This window comes from Mobula birostris, chromosome 11, assembly GCF_030028105.1.
Source record: "Mobula birostris isolate sMobBir1 chromosome 11, sMobBir1.hap1, whole genome shotgun sequence".
Lineage (NCBI taxonomy): Eukaryota > Metazoa > Chordata > Chondrichthyes > Myliobatiformes > Myliobatidae > Mobula > Mobula birostris.
Window position 1 is genome coordinate 28,523,615 of NC_092380.1, and position 23,714 is coordinate 28,547,328.

Below are 23,714 nucleotides of genomic sequence, written 5' to 3' on the forward strand. Positions count from 1 at the left end.
GGGATCCACCTGAACCATGCCAGGACCAGGATCCTGGCACATCGCATAATTGGCCTCTGGATAGGTTTGGGTTTTAAACTAAAGAGTAAGGGATGGGTTCATCAGTTGGGAAACAGTTTGGAACAGTTTGGAAACATAGGAATAAAGTAAAATGCAAGGAGGGTGTGGAAGAAGTTACTGAAGTCCCCAATGTGAAGAATTAGAAAGTCTAGAAAGGGATAAGAATTTAACTTCAGGCAACATGGAAATAATATTGAGAAGAGTGGTGAAAAAAAGGACTGAAGGTGTAATATTTGTAACTATAAGACATAAGAGCAGAAATAGGTCATTCAGCGCAGCGAGACTGCTCCACCACCTATCATGATTGTTTTATTATCCTTCTCAACCTCATTCTTCTGCCTTCTCCCCCATAATTTTTGACACCAGAACTAAACAAGAAATTATCAAAGTCCACTTTAAGTATACTCCATGACTTGGCCTCCACAGCCATACAAGGGCAAAAAATTCTCCAGATTCACCACCCCTGGCTGAAGAAATTATTCCTCATCTCTGTTCTAAAGGGTCATCCTTGTATTTTGAGGCTGTGCCCTCTGGTCCTTGACACCCCCATGAAAGGAAACATCCTCTCCACACCCTTTCAAGAGTTGAAAAGTTTCAGTGAGATCCCCCTTCATTCTTCTAAACTGCAGAGACTGCAGCAAATGCTCCTCATACATTGACCCTTTCATTCCCACGCATTATTCTCATGAACCTCCTCTGGACTCTCAACAATACCAGCACATCTTTTCTCAGTTAAGGGGCCTAAAATTACTGACAATACTCTGTGCGGTCTAACCAAAAGCCCAATAAATCCTCAGCACTACATAGTTGCTTTTATATTCTAATCCTCTCAAAGTGAATGATAACATTGCATTTACCTTCCTTACCACTAACTCAGCCTGCAAGATAACCATTAGGGAATCCTGCACAAGGACTCCCAAGTCCCTTGGAACCTCTGATTGTTGAATTTATAGAATAGTTTATGCCTTTATTCCTTCCACCAAAGTACATGACCGTACAATTCTCTACACTATATTCCATACACCACTTCTTTGTCCATTTTCCCAATCTGTCTTAAGCCATTCTGCACACTCTCTGCATCCTCAACTGCATTTGCCCCTCCACCTACCTTCATTCCATCCCCACGCTTGTCCACCAATGCATCAAATCCTTCATCCAAATCATTCATGTATACAGTGAAAAGAATATTTGAATGCACACTGTATATGAAATAAGCTTATGGTGCCGCTAGAAATTGCCAGGTATGATGTTCTGGGCATCACAGAGTCATATTTGAAAGATCATAGCTGGGAACTTAAAAACCAAGGATACACGTCGTAGCAAAAGGATAGGCAGGTCAGCAGAGAGGGTGGAGTGGTTCCCTTGGTAATAAATCATGTCCTTACAAAGAAGTGATATAAAAGCAGAAGATGTCAAATTGGTGTGGGTATAGAAACTTCAAGGATAAATAGACCATGATGGAAATTACATTCAGGCTTCCAAGTAGTACAAATTACAACAGATAGAAAAAGCATGCAAAAAAGAGTAAAGATGTTGGGGATTTCAATATGAAAGAAAATTTGAAAAATCAGTTTGTTGCTGGATCCCAGTTTGAAGAATGCTTAAGAGATTACTTTTTCAAATAGTTTATGGTTGAGTCATAAGTTTATGGTGTTGTGTAATCTAATTGATTTGATTTGGGAGCTTAAGGTAAAGGAACCCTTAGGAGGCAGTGATAGAATTTATAAACACAAGAAAGTCCGCAGCTGCTGGAAATCCAAAGGAACACACACAAAGTACTTGAGGAACTCAGCATGTGAGGCAGCATGTATGGAAATCAATAAACAGTCAACATTTTGGGCTGAGACACATCTTCAGCACTGAGAAGGAAGGGTGAAGATGCCAGAATAACAAGGTGAGGGGAGGGGAAGGAGGCTAGCTGGAAGGTGATAGGTCAAGCCAGGTGGGTGGGGAAGGTGAAGGGCTGGAGAAGAAAGAATCTGATAGAAGAGGAGAGTGGATCATAAGAGTATGTGAATGAAGAAGGGACCCAGGGGAAGTGATAGGCAGGTGAGAAGAGATAAAAGACCAGATTGGGGAATACAGAAAGAGGGGGAAGAGAGGGGAAGAATTGTTACCAGAAGGAGAAATCAATATTCTTGCCCTTAGGTTGGAGGCTTCACAGACAGAATATAAGGTGTTGCTCCTCCATCCTGAGGTCTCCTCATCTTGGCATGGAGGAAGCAATGGATTTAAATTTCCGAATGGGAATCAGAAATAAAATGGGAAGTTCCACTAGTAGCAGATGGAATGGAGGTGCTTGACCAAGGTGTCGCCCAGTTTACCATGGATCTCACCAATATAGAGGAGGTTGCATCTGGAGCACTGGGCACAGTAGATGATCTGGGAAAATTCACAGGTGAAGTGTTGCCTCATGTGGAAGGACTGTTGGGACCCTGAATGGAAGTGTATGGGCAGGTGTGGCACTTAGGCCACTGGAAGGGATAAGTGCAGAGAGGGAGATATGTGGAGAGGGATGAATAGAGGAAGGAATTGCAGAGGGTGCAATCTCTTCAAAAGCAGATAGTGTGGGAGGTAGAGCTATGTTTGGTGGTAAGACTCCTTTGGAGATGGCAGAAGTTGAAGAGAATGATGGGGTAGTAGGTAAGGAAAAGAGGAACAATTACCAGATAGAGTGATGGTGTACACCCCAGAGTTCTATATGAGGTGGCTGAAGAGATCGTGAAAGCATTAGTAATGAACTTTCAAGAATCACTAGATTCTGGAATGGTTCCAGAAGACTGGAAAATTGCAAATGTCACTCCACTTTTCAAGAAGGGAGAGAGGCAGAAGAAAGGAAACTATAGGCCAGTTAGTCTGACCTCAGTGGTTGGGAAGATGTTGGAGTTGATTATTAAGGATGAGGCCTCAGGGTACTTGGAGGGACATGATAAAATAGGCTGTAGTCAGCATGGTTTCCTCAGGGGAAAATCATGCCTGACAAATCTGTTGGAATTCTTTGAAGAAATAAGAAGTAGGATAGGCAAAGGAGAACCAGTTGATGTTGTGTACTTGGATTTTCAGAAGGTCTTTGACAAGGAGCCACATGTGAGGCTGCTAAACAACCTATGAGCCCATGGTATTACAGGAAAGATTCTAGCATGAACAAAGCAGTGGCTGATTGGCAGGAGGCAAAGAGTGGGAATAAAGGGAGTCTTTTCTGGTTGGCTGTGGGTGCCTAGTGGTGTTCCATAGGGTCTGTGTTGGGACCTATTCTTTTGTTACATTATATACCAATGATTTTGATGATGGAATTGATGAATTGATGGCTTTGTTGCAAAGTTTGCAAATGATGTGAAGCTAGGTGGAGGGGCAGGTAGTTTTGAGGAAGTGGAGAGACTGCAGAAGTACTTAAACAGGTTAGGAGAATGGGCAAAAGAAATGGCAGATGGAGTACAGTGTCGGGAAGTGCATGGTCATGCACTTTGGAAGAAGAAATTTAAATGGAGAGAAAATACAAAAAAAAACAAGGAGCAAAGGGACTTGGGAACCTTTGTGCAGGATTCCCTAAAGATTAATTTACAGGTTGAGTCTGTGTTGAGGAAGGCAAATGAAATGTTAGCATTAATTTCAAGAGGATGAGAATATAAAAGCAAGGATGTAATGTTGAGACTTTATAAAGCACTGGTGAGGCTTCACTTGGAGTATTGTGAGCAGTTTTGGGTCCCTTATCGTAGAAAGGATGCGCTGAAACTGGGGAGGTTTCAAAGGAGTTTCACGAAAATGATTCTAGGATTGAATGGCTTGTTATATGAAGAGCGTTTGATGGCTCTGGGCCTATATTCATTAGAATTTATTGGTATGGGGGGTGACCTAATTGAAACCTATCGAATGGTGAAAGGCCTTGATATAATGGATGTGAAGAGGATGTTTCTTATGTTGTGAGCATCTAAGACCAGAGGGCACAGCCTCAGAATAAAGGGCCATCCTTTTAGAAATTAAATGAGGAGGAATTTCTTTAGCCAGAGAGTGGTGACTATGAAATTCTTTGCCACAGGCAACTGTGGAGGCCAAGTCTTTATGTATATTTAAGGCAGAAATTAATAGATTCTTGATTGGTCAAGGTCTGAAGAAATATAGGGAGAAAGCAGGAGACTGGAGCTGAGAGGAAAATTGGATCATGGAAAATAGTGGAGCAGACTTGATGGTCCAAATGGCCTAATTCTGCTTCTATATCTCATGGCGTTATGACTGTTAGAGCAGCAGAACGATGGGGTAAGCTTGGATGAGACATCCATGGCTGACAATGGAAATTGAAGCAGCATAAAAGCAAGAGAGAGCATGGAAAATAGGAAAAAATAGTGGGCAGCTAAAGAATTGCGGAGCTTTTAAAATCCAGCAGAAGGCAGCTAAAAAAAGGTTAGAAAATATGAAACATGAACATCAGCTAGGCAATAATAAGCCAGCCAAAAGGGGATACTAGAAGTTCTTTTTCCAGATATGCAGTATAGAGAGTAAAAGAGAGATAAAAGCGGACATTGGGCCACTGGAAAATGATGCTGGAGAGGTAGTAATTGAAACAAACAAATGACAGATGAACTGCTTAAGTATTTTACATTATTATTCTCTGTGGAAGACACCAGCAGTATGCCAGAAATTCATGGAAGTCAGGAGGCAAAAGTGAATGTTGTCGTTATTACTAAGGAGAAGGTGCTTGTGAAGCTGAAAAGTTTGAAGGTAGATAAGTCACCAGTACCAGCTGGACTAAAGCCTGGAATTCTGAGAAGGTAGCTGAGAGGCATTTAGTTGTGATTGTTGAAGAACCACTAGATTCTGGTATGGTTCTGGAGACTGGAAAATTGTCAAAGTCATGCCATTCTTTAAGAGGGGAGAAAGGCAAGGGACATGAAATTATGGACCAGTTAGTCTGATTTCAGTGGCTGGGTAGATGTTATAGTCCTTTATTAAGGACAAGGTTTCAGGGTACTTGGCGGCACATGATAAAATAGGCTGAAGTCAGAATGGTTTCCTTAAGTGTACAACTTGGTGGCCTAATGGATATGGAGTCTGATGCAATATCATCAGAAGATTGTAGGATAATGACCTACCTCAGTTGTGAGTTTATTAGGCATTTGGCAAATGCCTATAAAACTAAGTGTGATTTAAGCAGAGTGGCCACTGTGCAAGCGTACAGACTGGAAAGCTAGACATTTTGGTAAGAAAAGGGGCTAAGGTAAATTTATTTCTTTCCTTTGAGAGTGGTGGATATATGGAATGCTCTGCCCCAAAAGCCTGTGGAGGCCAAGTCTCTGGATGCTTTCAAGAAAGAGATGGATAGAGCTCTTAAAGATAGCGGAATCAAAGGTTATGGGGATAAGGCAGGAACTGGATACTGATTGTGGATGATCAGCCATGATCACAGCGAATAGTGGTGCTGGCTCAAAGGGCCAAATGGCCTACTCCTGCACCTATTGTCTATTTCTCCTAGCTAGAATGGTTCCAGTGTCAATGGTGTTTTCTTCACTTCAGATATGGGAGTTCTGCGTAATCTCCGGTCTCCCTAATAGCTACATTTGCATGAGGTGCATCCAGCTGCAGCTCCTTACAGACCATGTTAGGGAACCGCAGCTGGAGCTGGATGACCTTCAGCTCATACAAGAGAGTGAGGATAGGACAGATAATCGCTGCAGGGAGTTTGTCATTCCTAAATTGCAGCAGGCAGGTAGCCGGTGACTGTCCGGAGAGGAAAAAGGAATAGCCTGACAATGCAGAGTACCCCTGTGGCCATTCCCCTCAATAACAGGTATACTGTACTGCTTTGGATATCATTGGGGGAGGGGACAACTTCCCAGGGAAAGATGTAGTGACCAGTAATATGGCATTGAGTCTGGCTCTGTAGCTGAGAAGGTAAATGGAGAGAAATGCAGTGGTATTTGAGCATTCTATAGTTTGGGGAGCAGACAGGAGATTCTATGGGCATCAAAAACTCTGGCCCACATGGTATACTGCCTCCTGGGTGCTATGATCAAGGACATCTCAGATCAGGAGCACAGCATTCTAAAGGAGGAGAGTAAGCAGCCAGAAGTTGTGGTATATAGTGCTATCAACTATATACATAGGAAAATTGATGAGGAGGCTAGGTAGACAGCTGAAAAGCAGGAACTCAGGGGTAGTAATCTCTTAATTATTGCCCATGCCATGCACCAGTAAGGGTAAGTATAGGATGAATGCTTGGCTGAGGAATTGGTGCAGGGGATATTGTTTCAGATTTCTGGATCATTGGTATCTCTTCTGGGAAAGGCAGGACCTGTACAAAAAGGTTGGGCTACACCTGAACCTGAAGGGTACCAAGACCCTGTGGAAGATTTGTTAGAGCTACTGGGGAGTGTTTAAAATAGCTTGGTAAGGATATGGGAACCAGAGTGATTGGTCAGAGAATGTGGTCATTTGTGTAAAATTAGATGCAGTGTATCGGAGGAAGGATAGGCAGTTGATAGGGCAAAATTGCAGTCAGTGGGGTGGGTTAAATGAATTATGTCTATTTTAATGAAAGAAAAGTTGGGAACAAGGGTGAGGAGCATAGAACACAGGTCAGTATGTGAGATTACAACATTGTTGCCATTACGGAGACTCAGCTGTCACAAGAGCAGGAATGACTTGGGGTTTAGATGTTTCAGAAGGGACTGGAAGATTGGTGGAAGAGCTGGGGGAGTAATATTGCTAATCATGGATATATTACAGCTGTAGAAAGGAAGGTTGGTGCGTGGCCAAGTGGTTAAGGTGTTTGTCTAGTGATTTGAAGGTCACTAGTTCGAGCCTTGGCTGAGGCAACGTGTGTGTCTTATAGTAAGGCACTTAACCACACATTGCTCTGTGACGGCACCGGTGCCAAGCTGTATGGGTCCTAATGCCCTTCCCTTAGACAACATCAGTGGCGTGGAGAGAGGAGACTTGCAGCATGGGCAACTGCTGGTCTTTCATACAACCTTGCTCAGGCCTGCGCCCTGGAAACCTTCCAAGGCACAAATCCATGGTCTCATGAGACTAACGGATGCCTATTCTATTCTATTTTGTGTAACGAGTCAGTGTGGATGGACTCCAGAAACAGGAAGGGAGCAACCACTATTGGGAGTATACCATAGCCCTCCCAATAGCAGAGATATTGAGGAGCATTAATTGGGGACAGATTTTTGGAAAGGTGCAAAAAAGAAATAATGGGCTTATCATGGGTGACTTCAACTTCCCTAAAATTGATTGGTACCTTCTAAGTGCAGACGGTTTAGATGGGGCGGAGGTAAGTGAGGTGTGTCTGGGAAGCATTCCTGATGCAATCCGTAGTTCTGCATACTAGAGGACAGGCCATAATGGATCTTTGTGCTAGGCAATGAACCAGGTTAGGTGTCAGGCCTCTCGGATGAGCATTTCAGAGAGAGTGCTCTGAACTCCCTGACCTTCACTATAGCAATGGAGAGGGATAGGAGCAGACAGTATGGGAAGGTATTAAATTAAGGAGGGGAAATTATGAGGCAGACATTTGGAGCATCAGCTGAAATAGATAAGAGTCCATGAAATGCACTTTGGAAATGTGGAGGTTATTTAGGGAGAACTTACATGGGGTTCTAGGATTGGTTTGTTCCATTGAGGAAGGCAAAGTGTGTTAGGGTTAAGGAACCATGGTTGACAAGAAATGTGGAAAGTCTAGGGAAGAGGAAGAAAGAAGCTTAATAATGGACTCAGCAGAGCTAGAATGGGGCATGAGAAGGCCTTGGTGAGTAGAATTGAGGAAAACCACAAAACGGTCCACATTTTGTGCTGAGAAGGAGGATGATTAGAGTGAGGGTAGAAATGATCAGAGAGTCACAGGAAGAAGGGAAGGTTCTGAACGATATTTGCTTCAGTGAGAGGGACCTTGATGTTTGTGAGGTGAGCACAAAGTGGGCTGGTATGTTAGAACATGTTGAGGTTAAGAAAGTGGATGTTCTAGAATTTTTGAAAAGCACTGGGACAGATAAGTCCCTGGGGCTGGCATCGATATACCCCAGTTCAGAATCAGAATCAGGTTTATTATCACCAACATGTGACGTGAAATTTGTTTACTGAGCAGCAGCAGTTCAATGCAATACATAATCTAGCAGAGGGAGAGAAGAAAATAGTAAATAAAATAAAACGTAATAAATAAACAAGTAAATCAATTATGTATATTGAATAGATTTTTAAAAATCTGCAAAAACAGAAATACTGTATATTAAAAAAGTGAGGTAGTGTCCAAAGCTTCAATGTCTATTTAGGAATCAGATGGCAGAGGGGAAGAAGCTGTTCCTGAATCGCTGAGTGTGGGCCTTCAGGCTTCTGTATCTCCTACCTGATGGTAACAGTGAGAAAAGGGCATGGCCTGGGTGCTGGAGGTCCTTAATAATAGAAGCTGCCTTTCTGAGACACCGCTCCTTAAAGACGTCCTGGGTACTTTGTAGGCTAGTGCCCAAGATGGAGCTGACTAGATTTACAACCTTCTACAGCTTCTTTCGGTCCTGTGCAGTAGCCCTTCCATACCAGACAGTGATGCAGCCTGTCAGAATGCTCTCCACGGTACAGCTATATAAGTTTTTGAGTGCATTTGTTGACATGCCAAATCTCTTCAAACTCCTAATAAAGGACAACAGGAAGCGAGGAAGAGATTCCTCATGCATCTTAGTCAATGATCTTTTTATCCTGACTGACCATAGGACTAGTACCAGAGAAGTGGAGGGTAGCCAGTGTTATTCCTTTATTCAAGGAGTAGGGATAACCCTGGTAATTACAGACCAGTGAATATTACTTCTGTGTTGGGCAACTTATGGAAAAGGATTCTTAGTGACAGGATTTACAAGAGTTTGGAGAAGCATAGTCTGATTAGGGTAAACCAGCATAGCTTTGTGAGGGGTGGGTCATGCTTCATAAGCCTGACTGAATTCACTGAGGATGCGACAAACCACGTTGATGAAGGTAGAGCAGTGGATGTGGTGCATATGGATTTTAGATATTTTCTAAGGTTCCTCATGGTAGGCTCATTCAGAAAGTCAGAAGGAATGGGAAACTTGGCTGTGTGGATTCAGAACTGGTTTGCCCATATAAGGGGGGTGGGGTGGTTGTAGGTAGAGCACTTTCAACTTGGACATTAATGACAAATAGTGTTCCACAGGAGTCTGTTCTGAGACCCCTGCTGCTTTTGATTTTTATAAATGAGGAAGGGGAAAGATGGTTTAGTAAGTTTGCAGGTGACCCAAAGGTTGGTGGAGCAGTAGATTGTGTAGGAGGTTGTCATTGGTTACAACGAGATATTGACAAGGTGCAGAATTGACCTGAGAAGTAGCAGATGGAGTTCAACCCAGAACAGTGTGAATTGATTCACTTTGTAAATTCGCATAATACATAGTTAATGCTGGATCCTTGGCTGTGTGGAGGACTACAGGGATCTTGAGGTCCATGTCCATGGATCCTTCAAAGTTGTTGCAGAAGTTGATAAGGTTGTTAAGAAAGCATTATTATTCAGGAGATTGAATTCAAGAGCTGCATCTCTACAAAACCCTGATTAGACCCACACTTGGAATATTGTGTTCAGTACTCGTCACCTTATTATAGCAAGGATGTGGAAGCTTTGGGGAGGGTGCAGAGGAGATTTACCAGGATCCTTCCCTAATAAGAGACCAAGTCTTATGAGGATAGGTTGAGCTTTTCTCTTTGAAGCAAAGGAGATGATTTGATAGAGGTGCACAAGATGGGAAGAGACATAATTCAAGTGGATAGACAGAGACTTTTCCCATTACTAATATCAGTTAGCACAACACCATTACAGCTGAAGGCATTGGAGTTAGGGGATCAATCTTGACATCGTCGGTAAGAAGCTTATATGTTCTTCCCATGAGATGTGATTTTCCTCCCGCATCCCAATGACGTACCTGTCAATGGTTTAATTAGTCATTGTAAATTGTCCTGTGATAGGTTGATTGTTGGCTGGTGTTGCTTATTGGGCTGGAAGAGCTTGTTCTACGTTGTAGCTCTAAATTAATTACTTAATAGTGATTGGAGAGAAGATGGTGGTGAATTTGTGGAATTCATTGCCACATACGGCTGTGGAGACCAAGTCTCTGGGTATATTTATTGCTGAGGTTGTTGGGTTCTTGATTAGTAAGAATGTCAAAAGTTCAAGGGAGAAGGCAGGAGAGTGGGGTTTAGAGGGAAAATAAATTATTCTTGATTGAATGGCAGAGAAGACTGAATGAACTGAATGGTGCAGATCTGCTCCGATGTCTTATGGTATGTCAAGGTATCTCCTGAGAGAAGGGGTCTGAGAGCCATTGGTCAGGATATAGATCTCTCCCTGAGAAACAGTGGTCAGGGTGCAGATATCAGCTGGCATTCTGTGTGACCTACCATCCTCTGTCAGGTTCGAGACAAGTTTGGTCAGGTTTTTCCAGGACTGGTCCTCGGAGATGTTGGATTCAATCTGGAAGACAACTCTGGTGTCATGGAAGTGGATATCACTCGGGAAGTGAGAGAAAGGGAGGTAAATCTCTGCCTCACATGCCCCCTCCAATTCCTCTCACCCTCTAACTCCCTCCCAGTTTCTCTTGCCCTCCAACTCTTCCCCTTCCACCTACCCCTCCCCCTCCCAGCGACCCTCCCACTTCCCCCTCCCCACTCCCTCTTCCATACTTCCTTCTCCCCAATCTTTCCTTCCCTCTCCCCACTCAGTCCTTTCCTCTCCCCCTTCTTCCCCCTTTCCACCCCCACTTCCCCCTCCCTTTCCTCCTCCACCCTCCCCTTCCTCCTCCACCCTCCCCCTTCCTACTCCACCCTCCCCCTTCCTACTCCCTTCCCCTCACTCCTCCGCTCTCCCTTCCCCCTCCTCCCTACCTCTTTGCACTTCCTCCTGCCCAACCCCTCCTCCCTTCCACTCCCCCCCCCCTTTTCCCTCCCCTTCCCCCCTACCCTCACCTGGATGAGGAATCCCAGCACTGCCAGTCCCTCTGGCTTTTTAAAGACGTTGGTCAGGTTCAGTCCCTGCTGTCGGTGGACGATGTGGAGCTGATGGTGATGCAGACGGGGTCAGTGGTGTCAGTGTCAACAACCCCACCCCTCTCTCTCAATGCATTTGCTCTACCCCTTTCCCCTTTCTCCCCCTCCTGACCGCTTTCCCCATCCTCTCCACTTCCCTGATTCACCCTTCCTAATCCCTCTCCCAGAGCCCTCACCCCCACTTCCTGACCTCTTCCCCCTCCTCTTCTATCTCCCAGCCCCTCCTCCCTCATTCCTCTCCACCATATTCCACACTTCCTCCCTCCTCCCATATTCTTCCCCCTTGTCTCTCTTGCCCACCCCACCCATCCCTCCCACACCTCCCTCTGACCCACCCTCCCCAACATGCTCACCTCCATGTTGGCCTGCCTGCCATCCATCCAGTGCTCAGACCCCCCATAATGGCTCCCATTGCCCCAGTGCAGGTGGAACTGGGTGGCGAGGTATGTTCCAGGCAGCCCACCTCCGCTCAGCTTCATCTGGGTGCTAGTGGTGACTCGGACTGTAGCATAGACAGAGCAGAGATGTAGTTGGGTTAGATTGTACAGATACAGGCCCTTTGGCCAACCCAGATGCCTATCTCAGCTTATCTTATTTGCCCATGTTTGACCCCTATCTCTCTGTGTACCTGTCCAAGTGCTGCTTAAATATTATTAAAGAGCCTGCCCCAGCCACTTCTTCTGACTCTTTCACCCTCTGCATTCTCGATTCCTCAACTCTGTGTGCATTCACTATACCAATGCCCCTCATGATTTTGTGTATATCAATTAGATCACCCCAATGTCTTCTGTGCTCCTAGGAATAAAGACCTAGCCTCTCTCCACAACTCCAGTCCCTTGAGTCCCTGTAACATCCTCATAAATCTCCTCTGCACTTTCTCCAGCTAAGTATCTAAACATAGTATTTTAGACCTAAACTGTTAAGACTAAACAACACTCCAGGAGTGTCCTCACTGACATAACCTCACAAGTCCTATACTCAGTACCTTGACTCATGAAGGCCATTGTGCCTAAAGCCTTCTTCATCACCCTGATGCCATTTTCAGGGAACCTTGTACCTCTACTCCTAGATCCCTTTATTTTAAAATGTACTTCAGGGTCCTGTGAAAGCCAACCTTGATTTTGACTTTCCAAAATGCAATACCTCATCCTTATCTGAATTAAACTCCATTTGCCATTCCTCGGTCTACTTACCCAGCTGATCAAAAAGCCCCTATAATTCTTGACTAAAGGCTGATTTATACTTACGCGTACGGGCTACGCCGTAGGCCTGATTTATACTTTTGCATAGCCCTACGCCATAGCGAGCATGCGTAGTTGTGTCTGCGTCGCTCTGCAATTCACTGCCAAAACGCTAGTTGGCGGTGGGGTTTCTATGCCACTGTGTTGAGTTTCTTCGTGAGAGGCATGGACGAGGAAATACATTTCAAATATTTTCAGATGTCGTCAAGTAGATTTGACAATTCGGTTCATCGTCTCCAACCATTTATTTCACGTCAGTGTACAGACATGGCAGAGAAAAGCAACCGGAAATGCGTAGAAGGAAATGCGATGCTACCAAGCGAACCAATCACAGTTGTTGCGGTCTGCATCGCCACGATGCGTGAGTTACTTTTTTGGAGAGGTGCATGTCACCCTATGGTGTACATTTGACACAGAAGTATAAATCAGGCTTATCTTCTTTGCTGTTGAAATCATCACCTATTTTAGTGTCATCTGCAAAGTTACTAACCAGACCTTGCACATTCTCATCCATAGTGTTGATATAGATGAAAGACAACAAAGGGCCCAGCCCATGTAGTTAACACTAGTCACAGGCCTCCAAATAGAGACTCAACCTTCTACCATTGCTTCCAACGGTGAGCCAATTATTTGTCCGGTTAGCAGCTCTTGATAGATTCCATGCAATCTAACCTTCCAGAACAATCTACCATCTGGAACTTTAACAAAAGCCTTACTGAAGACCATATAACCACATTGACTACCTTACCCTCATCAACCTTCATGATCTCTTCTTCAAAATTCTCAATCCAATTCGTGAGACATGACTTCCTACAGACAAATGTGTGCGATCAAATTTTAATCAACCTGTCTTTCCAAATGCTGGTATATCTGGTCACTCAAACTTCATTCCAGTAACTTCGCCACCACAGGTGTTAGTCATTGATCTGCCTCCCTTGTACATTGTAGTCCCTCTGTTCCTCAATATTCCCTACTATTCACAGAGTGTGGCCTACTGTCTCTTAGATAACAAGGTCCCTCGGTTCTTCAATGCCCCCCACCATTCAGAGTGTGTGGCCTATGCTCCCCTCTCCCTCCTGCCTTCTTCGTTCTCCTCATATCCCTCTCCCCTTCCCCTCTCCTTACACCCCTTCTCTGCTCCCACTCTCCGGAACCCACCTTCTCCCCTTCCCAACCCTCTCCTGATCCGCTTTTCCCAATCCCTCTCCTCTCCCTCTTTCCCAACCCCTCCCCTTCCACCTCTTGTTCCTCGATACACCAAGGTCCCCCTGTTCCTCAATGCCCCACCATTTACAGTGTGAGCCCCCCTCTCATACGCCGGGGACCCTCTGTTTCTTGGTACTCCCGCCCATTCACTGTGTGTGCCCTAGCTTCTTACACTGAGGTCTCTCTGCTCCTCGATACCTCTCACCTTTCATGATGCTTATCCTGCCCTTGTACGCTGAGGTCCCTCTGTTCTTCAGTGTTTCTAATAGCTCATTCAGAAACCCACAAGAGAGACTGAGGTCAATTGAATGCAATTTATTCAGTAGGGGTGGCATTAAGGAGTAACAAAGGGACCTTGCTCCCTGGCAGATTCCCAGTTACCAGTGAATATACTGTGGAGAGAAATAGTGAGGAGGTAGGCCTTCCAAATGCAGATGGCAGGTCAGCATGAGGGGTGATACAGTGTGCTCTTTCTGAGCCACTCTGGGTTGGAAGAAGAAAATGGGGTGGGTAGGGGTGCTCCCAGCTGGCCAACTGGCCCCTGAAGGAAGCTGGGCTGGGAGTCTCCTGGTGTGTCGTTTCTCTCCCACCCCCCGCATCCCACCTCCATGTCCCCACTCACTGGTGTTCTTGGTGTGCATGATCTCAAGCAGCAGACTGGAGTTGTCATAGTTTTGGAAGGAGAAAGGACCGAGGTTCCACTTCCGGACTGCTTTGCCCGTGGTGATGTTGACTGGGGACTGCTGGGTGCCATTGCAACCCGGATACTTGGCGGGCCACTTGGCGGGAGCTAGAAGAGAAAAATTAGGAATCATCCAGTGTGTGTGTGTGTGTGTGTGTGTGTGTGTGTGTGTGTGTGTATGTATGTATACATGGGTGTTTCCCTGTTCCCCTCTCTTAGGGAGAGATCTTTGCAGATCTACTGACACTGTCTCTCAGACCCTCCCTCTCAGCAAGATATCCATAGACTGACTGGTGTCACTTAGACCCTCCCTCTGACAACCGGTGCCAGAAGGGAGAAGATGTGTGTCTGATTCTCTGTGACGACCTTGCTGGCTGGCAGAGGAGAGGATGGCATGTTCAATACCTCGTCTCAGGCGGAAGAGTGGAGAGGACTGCATGTCACAGGCCACAAGGTACTTGTTGTTTATCAACTTACCACATGCAGGGTCATGGTAGCAGAAAGGTCCTAGAAAAAATAAAGAGGAAAAAAATTACAGTTGGACCACACTGGGAGCACCACGCACAGTTCATGTCCGTCTCCCTTGGGTTAGACCTACACTGGGAGCACCATGCACAGTTCACATCTGTCTCCCCTGGGTTAGATCTACACCGGGAGCACCAGGCACAGTTCACGTCTGTCTCCCCAGGTTAGACCTTCACTAGGAGTACTATGTATGTCCCTGTCTCCTTATTCTTGGATCAGACACAAACCAGAAAACCTTTCACGAATCCTGTCCTTGCATCTCCTGGGTCAGATCCATACCAAGAGCACTGTGCCTAGTTCCTGCCTCCATATCCCTGGATCCGACCCACGCTGGGAAAACTATTAATGATTCCTATCACCATATACCCTGGTCAGAGCTACACTAGGAGAACCATGCACAGTTCCCATCTCTATATCCTGAGTTCAGTCTGAGATCCCTTGTGCAGTTCCTCTTGCCATACTCCTGGGTCAGACACACAGCGGGCGAACTCTGTACGGTTCCCGTTTCCATATCCCCTAGGTCAGACTCACTCTGGGAGAACCTGGCACAGTGTTCCTCTTCCTATACCTAGTTCACACTCTAGGAGAAGTACCAGTCTCCATATCCCTGGATCAAATCCATAACCATGCATGATTCCCACCTCCGTATCCCTAGATCAGACCCACACCAAAAACACCAAATGCTGTTCCCAATTCCTTATCCCCGATCCAGACACACAGTGAGAACAGTCGCTTTTCAACTTACCGGTAGCCGCATTGAGTTGTTGGATTCCCAGGAGCAGGATGGCGATTAGAAACATCATTGTCTCCCTGAAAGCAGAACACAGAGGATACCATGACCGATTTCAGGAGGACAAAATGCTTTTATTTCTCCCAGGAGAAATCAACGATCTGTTGTGAGCTGAAAGACTCCCCAAATGATTGGGGAATTGTCACCAAATTGATTAACACAGAAAGCAAGCCTTACAGCCCAATGCGTACATTCCAGAATCGGAATCAGGTTTATTATCACCAGCATGAGATGTGAAATTTGTTAACTTGGCAGCAGTTCAATGCAAAACATAATATAGAAGAGAATAAATAAATAATAATAACAAATGACTAAATCAATTACAGTATACATATATTGAATAGATTTCAAAAACGTGCAAAAATATACAGTAGTATATTAAAAAAGTGAGGTAGTGTCCAAGGGTTAATGTCCATTTAGGAATCAGATGGCAGAAGGGAAGAAGCTGTTCCTGAATTGCTGAGTGTGGGCCTGATGGTAACAGTGAGAAAAGGGTATGCCCTGAGTGCTGGAGATCCTTGATAATGGACGCTGCCTTTCTGAGACACCCCTCCCTGAAGATGTCCTGGGTACTTTGTAGGCTAGTGCCCAAGATGGAGCTGACTAAATTTACGGCCCTCTGCAGCTTCTTTCAGTCCTGTGCAGTAGCCCCCTCCCATGCCTGAGAGTGATGCAGCCTGTCAGAATGCTCTCCCTCTTTATCTTCATGAATCTCTCGTGCTTGCATTAGCAACACACACTAAATGCTGGAGGAACTCAACAAGTCCAGCAGCAACTAATGGAGGGAACCAAACAGCCCGTCTTGCTGAGATTTTCCCTCATTTTGTGTGGGTGTTACTCAGGATTTCCAGCATCTGTAGAATCTCTTGTGCCTCTGTTGGGACCAGATTCTTGTCTGTCCTTCCTGCCTGTCCAAATACCTCTTTAATAAAGGACTGTTCCTGATTCCACCACCTTCTCTGACAGCTCCTTCAGAACCAGAAGCAAGTTTATTATCACCGACAGAGGCTGCGAAATTTATTTTGCACCAGTGGTACAGCACATAGTTACATAAATAAAAACAAAAAAATGAATAACTTGAGGGAGTGTTCATGGACTGTTTAAAAATCTGCTAAGAGGGGCAAAAGCTATTCCTAAAATGAATGTGTGGGTCTTCAAGCACCGTACCTCCTCCCTGACAGTAGTAATGTGAAGAGGGCATGCGTCTGGTGGTGAGGGTTCTCAATGCCAATACCGCCTTCTTGGGGCCTCTTGAAGATGCCCTGAATGGTGGGGTGGGTTGTGCTCGAGATGCATCTGCCTGAGCTTCCAACCCTCTGCAGCCCCTCGCTATCCAGCGCACCGAAGCCTCCATGGTAGGCAGTGCTGTAATCAGTCAGAATCCCCTTCACAGTACATCTATAGAAAGTTGCTAGTCTTTGGTGACATACCATATCTCCTCAAACTTCTAAACTTTGGCACGGCAGCACAGGGGTTAACACAATCACTTTGAATAGCTGCTATCCTGCCGCTGTCTGTAAAGCGTACAAGTTGGGATTAGTAAATTGTTCGTGCTGGAAGTGTAGCTCTAACCTCTTTGATCTGATTAGATGCAAACAATGGATTTCAATTGTATGTTTTGATATACTTGTGCCAAATAAAGTGAAACCCAAGTCTCATCATTATTAAAATATTACAGCTGCCAGCATGCCTTCTTTGTAATTGCATCGATATTTTGGGCACGGGATTAATCCTCTAAGGTGTTGACACCCAGGAACAGTCTAAGATATACCGGTTGGTAGGTTAATTTGTCATTGTAAATTGCTCCATAATTAGGCTAGGGTTAAATCAGCGGAGAGCCCGACAGGACTACTCCACACTGTATCTCAATCAATAACTAAAAAAACTTGTAGCTGCTTCCCTTCCCACCACTGACTTCTCAGTGGACCAGAGCACACGGATGACCCAAGCCCACTGAGACCAGCAGGAGCCAGCAATCTGATCTCCCTGCTGGAACGCAGTGGGACCGGGCACTCCAGGAAGAGATGGCTGAGCAGAGGGCGAGGGTGTTTTTGTTCCTCATTTGCCAGTCAGTGGCCTTGCGAGGTGGGGTGCCCCCACCCCGCCCACCGTTTCAGAGTTGTTTCCCTGTACGTGGGTTTTGCTGACCGCTCTGGGATCCAGTGGGGTTGGGAGGAGTGGGGAAGGAACCACACTCCTGTTTTTCTCTGTGGTTATCCAGGGATCTCTCCATGAAGATCCCTCTCCCTTGTATCCCTGGGGAGCCCATCTTCCTGTATCCATGGTGAGTTTGCTCTCCTTTATATCTGAACAGACCTCCCTCTTGGAAATCTGTGCAGGGAGCTCCCCTCTCTCCTGTATCTGTGTTCCTTCCTCAATATGTAGGGAATTCCTCTCTCCTATTTCTGTGTGGAAGCCCACTCTCAACCATTAGGCTTTTGAACCAGAGGGGATAACTTCACTCAACCCATCATTGAACTGTTCTCACAACCTTTGAGAGCACTTTCAAGGACTCTTCATCTCAGTTACTTGCTATTTATTTACTATAATTGTCTTTTTTATTCTTTCTTTTTCACACAAGTTGTTTTTCTGTCCTATTGGGTGAGGTCTTTCATTGGTTCTATTGTGAGCATAGACAGTGGGAGTGAATGGGAAGCGATGGGGTCCGTCTGTGCATCACACAATGGGATTCATTGGGAGTGCTGATGAAGGGAGTGAATAGAAAGAGCTCGGGTCCACTTGCGGAGGGGTGGGAATGAGGGCGGCTCAGATCCTCAGGCTCTGACCTCCAGCGTAGTGGTTACCACAATGTTCTGACAACTCAGGGCATTCCAGAGTTCAATTCTGGTGCCATTCTGGAAGGAGTCTCTGTACATCCTCCCCATGAAATGAATGGGCTTTCTTTGGGCCCTTCAGTTCCCTCCTGCAAATACCTACCGGGCAGGTTAATTAGTCATTGCAAATTGTCCCAAGGTTAGGTTAGATTTAATTGGATTTGTCAGGAGCATGGCTTTAAGTAATGATTCTGATTCTAAGTTCTGGTCACCCAGCTATAGGAAGGGTGGGATTAAGCTGGAGAGCGTGCAGGAAAGATTCGCCAGGACGTTCCCTGGACCGGAGGGTTTAAGTTACAAGTAAAGACTGGATAGGGCTGGAGGGCTGGGGTTATTTTCCCTGGAGTGAAGGAGGCTGAGGGTGAGCAGTCACCATCCTTCTCCCCCAGGTTAGGGGTGTCTAAAACTAGAGAGCACAGGTTTAAGGTGAGAGGGGCAAAGTTTAAAGGGAGAATTTTTTTGCCCACATGGGGGCAGTGGGGATGTGGGTCGAGCTGCCAGAGGAAGTGGGAGAGGTGGCTACAATTAAAAGACATTTGGACAGGTACACAGATAGGAAAGGTTCAGAGAGATAAAGTCCCACGGGGACCAGCTCAGGGAAAGACCTTGGGAGTAGTGGTGCTGAAGGACATGTTTCTGTGTTATATAATGCTCTGAAATGCTGTATTGATGCGGGGGGGGGGGTGCTGTGGCTGAAGAAGGAGGGAGAAGGGGAAAGGAAACTGCCAGAGTAAGAAGAGGGGTGGGTGGCTACATACTGAGCAGCCTTGGGCAAGAGGATGTGTATGGACCAGGCCCTGATACACAAGATTAGTTGATGGAGCATTCCACATGATGAGAACGGAAATCTGCAGGGAGGGGAAGGAGGATTGACAGGAGAGGGAAGGCAATGGGGGGGGGGGTTGGAACGGTGGGCTGAAATGAAGATAAAAAAACTCTGAGTCAGGGAGAGGGAAATTGGGCTGTCAAATGGTGAGCTTCCTCTCACCCCAGTGCCTAGAATCATACACCTGGGGAGCACCCCCCCCCATAACCCCCACTCCTATATCCAGAGAGATACCCCTCTAAGGGGCTGTACCCAGACTGCTCCCTCATCCCTCCCTCCTGTATCTGGAGAGCTCTCTTTCATCCAAGAGTCCTGTACCTGGGAAGCTGCCTCACATCCCACCCACCCATACCTGGAGAGCTCCCTCTCACCCCAATGCCCTGTACCAGGGAGCTTCATCACTCCCTCCTCTCCTCCATCTGCATTGCTCTTTTCTGAGAGTCCTATATCTGGGGAGCTCCATCTAAATACACCCCCCCCCCCCCACCTTCTGTGGAGCTCCATCACACCGTGCCCTCCTGTATCCAGCAAACTCCATCCAACCCCAGGATCTTCGGTCTGGGTCCTTCTGCTTCTGTGGAGGGAGGGTTTCAGAGTAATAAATATTGTGTTGAGCTCTGTGTGTGTGTGTACTTATAGAGGTCTAAGTGCATTTAGAGGACAGGTGTGTGTGTGTGTGTGTATATGTGCGCTCAAGTGTATTTATAGGAGGCGAATGTGCGTGTGTGAATTACAAACACTGACTTGAACAACTTGTCCAGCAGTACAATAGGACTGTAATTAAGTAGGACGGCACTCTCTCTAGAGATTTTTCCACACAGAGGGCATTGGTAAATGGGTCGAGCTGCCAGAGAAAGTGGGAGAGGTGGCTATAATTATTTGAACAGGTACGCAGAAAAATAAAGGCCAGATGCTACCAGAATGAGTCTGATATCTGAATTTTGTTCCTTTCCGCGCATCGGGCGGCAACCTCGCCGTTTCTTTAACATTTGCCTACTTTTTTTTACAAAAAAAAAGAGTCCGAGTTGCTTGCTTGCTCGACGCTCATCCCAGCACGGATGGAAAGCAAGGAGCCGGCCGGATTCCAACCCGGGAACAGTCGCCTCGAAGTCCGCTGCGGATGCCATTACACCGCCGGCCGGCCCCATATAAATGAACCTGGGCTGCTGTTATGTGCAGGAGCTGGATACCTGAGCCAGAATTGCTGGGAATGTTTAGCGGGAGATTGGTGAACGTTTCCAGCCTGAAAGAGTGCGAGAAAGACGGAATGTGTGCCTGCTGGGGAGGGCAGGTTCCAGCGTGGGGAGATTTGACTCGGAGAGACTGGTAACCTAAACTATAGATCCTGGAAGATTTCTATCCCGGAAAGGTCAGTAACTGGGGCAGGTCGGTAAACTAAATTGGTAGGTGACTTTGGAAGATTACTGACCAAGAGAGGTCAAAAACTCTGGAGATCGGTAACCCAGAGAGATAATTAACTCAAGGAGGTCAGCTACTTGGGCGATTGGTAATCCCCAGGGATCATCAACAAATTGTGATCAGAACGGGGGCAAAGTGGATCACTGGAGAGATGCAAGCCACTTACCTCCCCTCCTTCTTCCTGAACAGACTCCCTCCTCGTTTTCCCAACTCCTCACCTCTCCTTTTCTCCCTCCTCTTCTCTGCCTTTTCCCTCACCTCTCCTCTCCCTTACTCCCTTTGCCTCTTCTCCCTTACGCCCTTTCCCTCCCCTCTCCTCTCCCTTACCCCCTTTCCCTCCCCTCTCCTCTCCCCATCCCTTTCACCCTCTTCTCCCTTACCCCCTTTCCCTCCCCTCTCCCCATCCTTTTCCCCCTCTTCTCTTCCCCCTTTCCCTCCCCTCCCCCTCTTCTCTTTCCCCTTTCCCTCCCCTCCCCTTACCCCCTTTCCCTCCCCTATCCTCTGCCCATCCTTTCCCCCTCTTCTCCCTTTCCCCTTTCCCTACCCTCTCCCTTCCCCTCTCCTCTCCCCTCTCCTCTCCCCACCCCTTTCCCTCCCCTCACCTCTCCCCTCCCCTCTCCTCTCTCCTCTCCCTTTCCCTCCCCTCTCCTCTCCCCACCCCTTTCCCTCCCCTCTCCTCTCCCTTTCCCTCCCCTCTCCCTTTCCCTCCTCTCTTCCCCCTTTCCCTCCCCTCTCCTCTCCCCACCCCTTTCCCTCCCCTCTCCTCTCCCTTTCCCTCCCCTCTCCCTTTCCCTCCTCTCTTCCCCCTTTCCCTCCCCTCTCCTCTTCCTTCCCCTTTCCTTCCCCTCTCCTCTTCCTTCCCCCTTTCCCTCCCTTCTCCTCTCCCTTCCCCCTTTCCCTCCCCTCTCCTCTCCCTTCCCCCTTTCCTTCCCCTCTCCTCTCCCTTCCCCCTTTCCCTCCCCTCTCCTCTTCCTTCCCCTTTCCCCTCCCTTCTCCTCTTCCTTCCCCCTTTCCCTCCCCTCTCCTCTTTCTCCCCCCTTTCCCTCCCCTCTCCTCCCTTCCCCTTTCCCTCCCCTCTCCTCCCTTCCCCTTTCCCACCCCTCTCCTCCCTTCCCCTTTCCCTCCCCTCTCCCCTACCCTTTCCCTCCCCTCCTCTCTCCCCTACCCTTTCCCTCCCCTCCTCTCTCCCCTACCCTTTCCCTCCCCTCCTCTCTCCCCTACCCTATCCCTCCCTTCTCTTCTCCCCTCCCTTACCCTCTCCCCTCTCCCTTACCCTCTCCCCTCTCCCTTACCCTCCCCTCTCCCTTACCCCCTTCCCCTCTCCTCCCCTCTCCCTTACCCCCTTCCCCTTTCCTCCCCCTCCCTTACCCCCTTCCTCCCCTCTCCCTTACCCCCTTCCTCCCCTCTCCCTTACCCCCTTCCTCCCCCTGTCCTCTCCCTTACCCCTTCCCTTCCCCTCCCCTCTCCTCTCCCTTACCCCTTTCCCTCCCCTCTCCTCACCCCTTTCCCTCCCTCTCCTTTCTCCTACCCCCTTTCCCTCCCCTACCCCCTTTCCTTCCCCTCTCCCTTACCCCTTTCCCTCCCCTCTCCCTTACCCCCTTTCCCTCCCCTCTCCCTTACCCCCTTTCCCTCCCCTCTCCTCTCCCTTACCCCCTTTCTTTCTCTTCTCCCTTACCCCCTTTCCCTCCCCTCTCCCTTACCCCCTTTCCCTCCCCTCTCCTCTCCCCTACCCCCCTTTCCCTCCCCTCTCCCTTACCCCCTTTCCCTCCCCTCTCCTCTCCCCTACCCCCTTTCCTTCCCCTCTCCCTTACCCCCTTTCCCTCCCCTCTCCCCTACCCCCTTCCCTCTCCCCTACCCCCTTTCCTTCCCCTACCCCCTTTCCTTCCCCTCCCCTCTCCTCTCCCCTACCCCCCCCCTTTCCTTCCCCTCCCCTCTCCTCTCCCCTACCCCCTTTCCTTCCCCTCTCCCCTACCCCCTTTCCTTCCCCTCTCCTCTCCCTTACCCCCTTTCCCTCCCCTCTCTACTCCCTGACCCCATTTCCCTCCCCTCTCCTCTCCCTTACCCTCCCCTCCCCTCTCCTCTCCTCTCCCCTACCCCCTTTCCCCCCTCTTTCTTCCTCGCCCTATTTCCTCTCCGCCAGTCATCCCGGTCTCCCCACGACCCTGAACGAGGAAGGGACTTACCCTAGTGTATAGAGCTTTTCTATACGTGTCCGACCGAGAAGGACTGCGTTCCCTGGAAGGTGAATGTGCACCTGTGGGTGCAGTATGTGCGATGTGTTGCTGCTGACGGTTCTGCCTGTCTCCGCGCAGAAACTTAACGCATCAAAGTCGTTAATCGCACTTTATGTAATTGCTGCCTCCGCGCCGCCCCTCCAGCAGCGCACACCCTCGGCACCGCCCTTCTCATTGAGCTGCTCCCTCCGCCGGTAAACGATCACTCGGCAAAGTCCTCCCGCTCCTTTGCACTTTTCACTCCTACACCCCCGTCACCCTCCAACAGTGTCGCCTTCTTCTCTTCCCTCCTCACCCATCTGCCCCCTCCTACCCATCTTCCCTCCCCTTTTCGCCCCCACTCCCTTTCACCTTCTCCTTTCCCCTCCCCTTTCTCCTCAACATTATCCCCTCCCCTCTTCCCTCTCTACCACTCCCCCTTCCTTCCCCATCTCCCCTCCCTCCTCCCACATCTCCTACCCTCCGTCCTCTGCTTTTCCCTCCTCCCCTCACCTATCTTGCCACCTCACCTCTCTCTCTACCACTTCCCTCCTCCTATCCCCTCCTTCCCCCAATGCCATCAAATCCTTCCCCTCCCTCATTTCCCCTCTCCTCACCCATCTCCCCTCCTCGTCCTGCCCTCGTGACCCATCTCACCCCCCCTCTGCTGCCTCCAGGATATGAAGGGTTAGAGATTGAGGCTGAAAGGAAAATTGAATCAGCCATGATGAAATGGTGGAGCAGACTCAATGGACCAAATGGCCTAATTCTGCTCCAATATTTTATGGTCTTATGAGAAAAGAGAAGGGGAAAGGGAGCAGGGGAGGGCAAGTGAGGAGGAGGGGGAGATGGGTGAGGAGGGTAGAGAGGATGAGTGAGGAGGG

General features: G+C 47.8%; 1 protein-coding gene across 1 annotated transcript in view; it reads right to left on the reverse strand.

Moving 5' to 3' along the window:
- LOC140204650 (carbonic anhydrase 4-like) overlaps positions 1-23,714 on the reverse strand; it is a 29,608-nt gene that overhangs the window by 1,143 nt on the left and 4,751 nt on the right. The window contains exons 2-7 of the mRNA XM_072271346.1: positions 15,494-15,558; positions 14,701-14,730; positions 14,164-14,331; positions 11,448-11,596; positions 11,014-11,103; positions 10,450-10,522 (exon numbers count right to left, since the gene is read on the reverse strand). Coding sequence (XP_072127447.1) covers positions 10,450-10,522; positions 11,014-11,103; positions 11,448-11,596; positions 14,164-14,331; positions 14,701-14,730; positions 15,494-15,558 — 575 coding nt within the window. The remainder of the gene's footprint in view (positions 1-10,449; positions 10,523-11,013; positions 11,104-11,447; positions 11,597-14,163; positions 14,332-14,700; positions 14,731-15,493; positions 15,559-23,714) is intronic.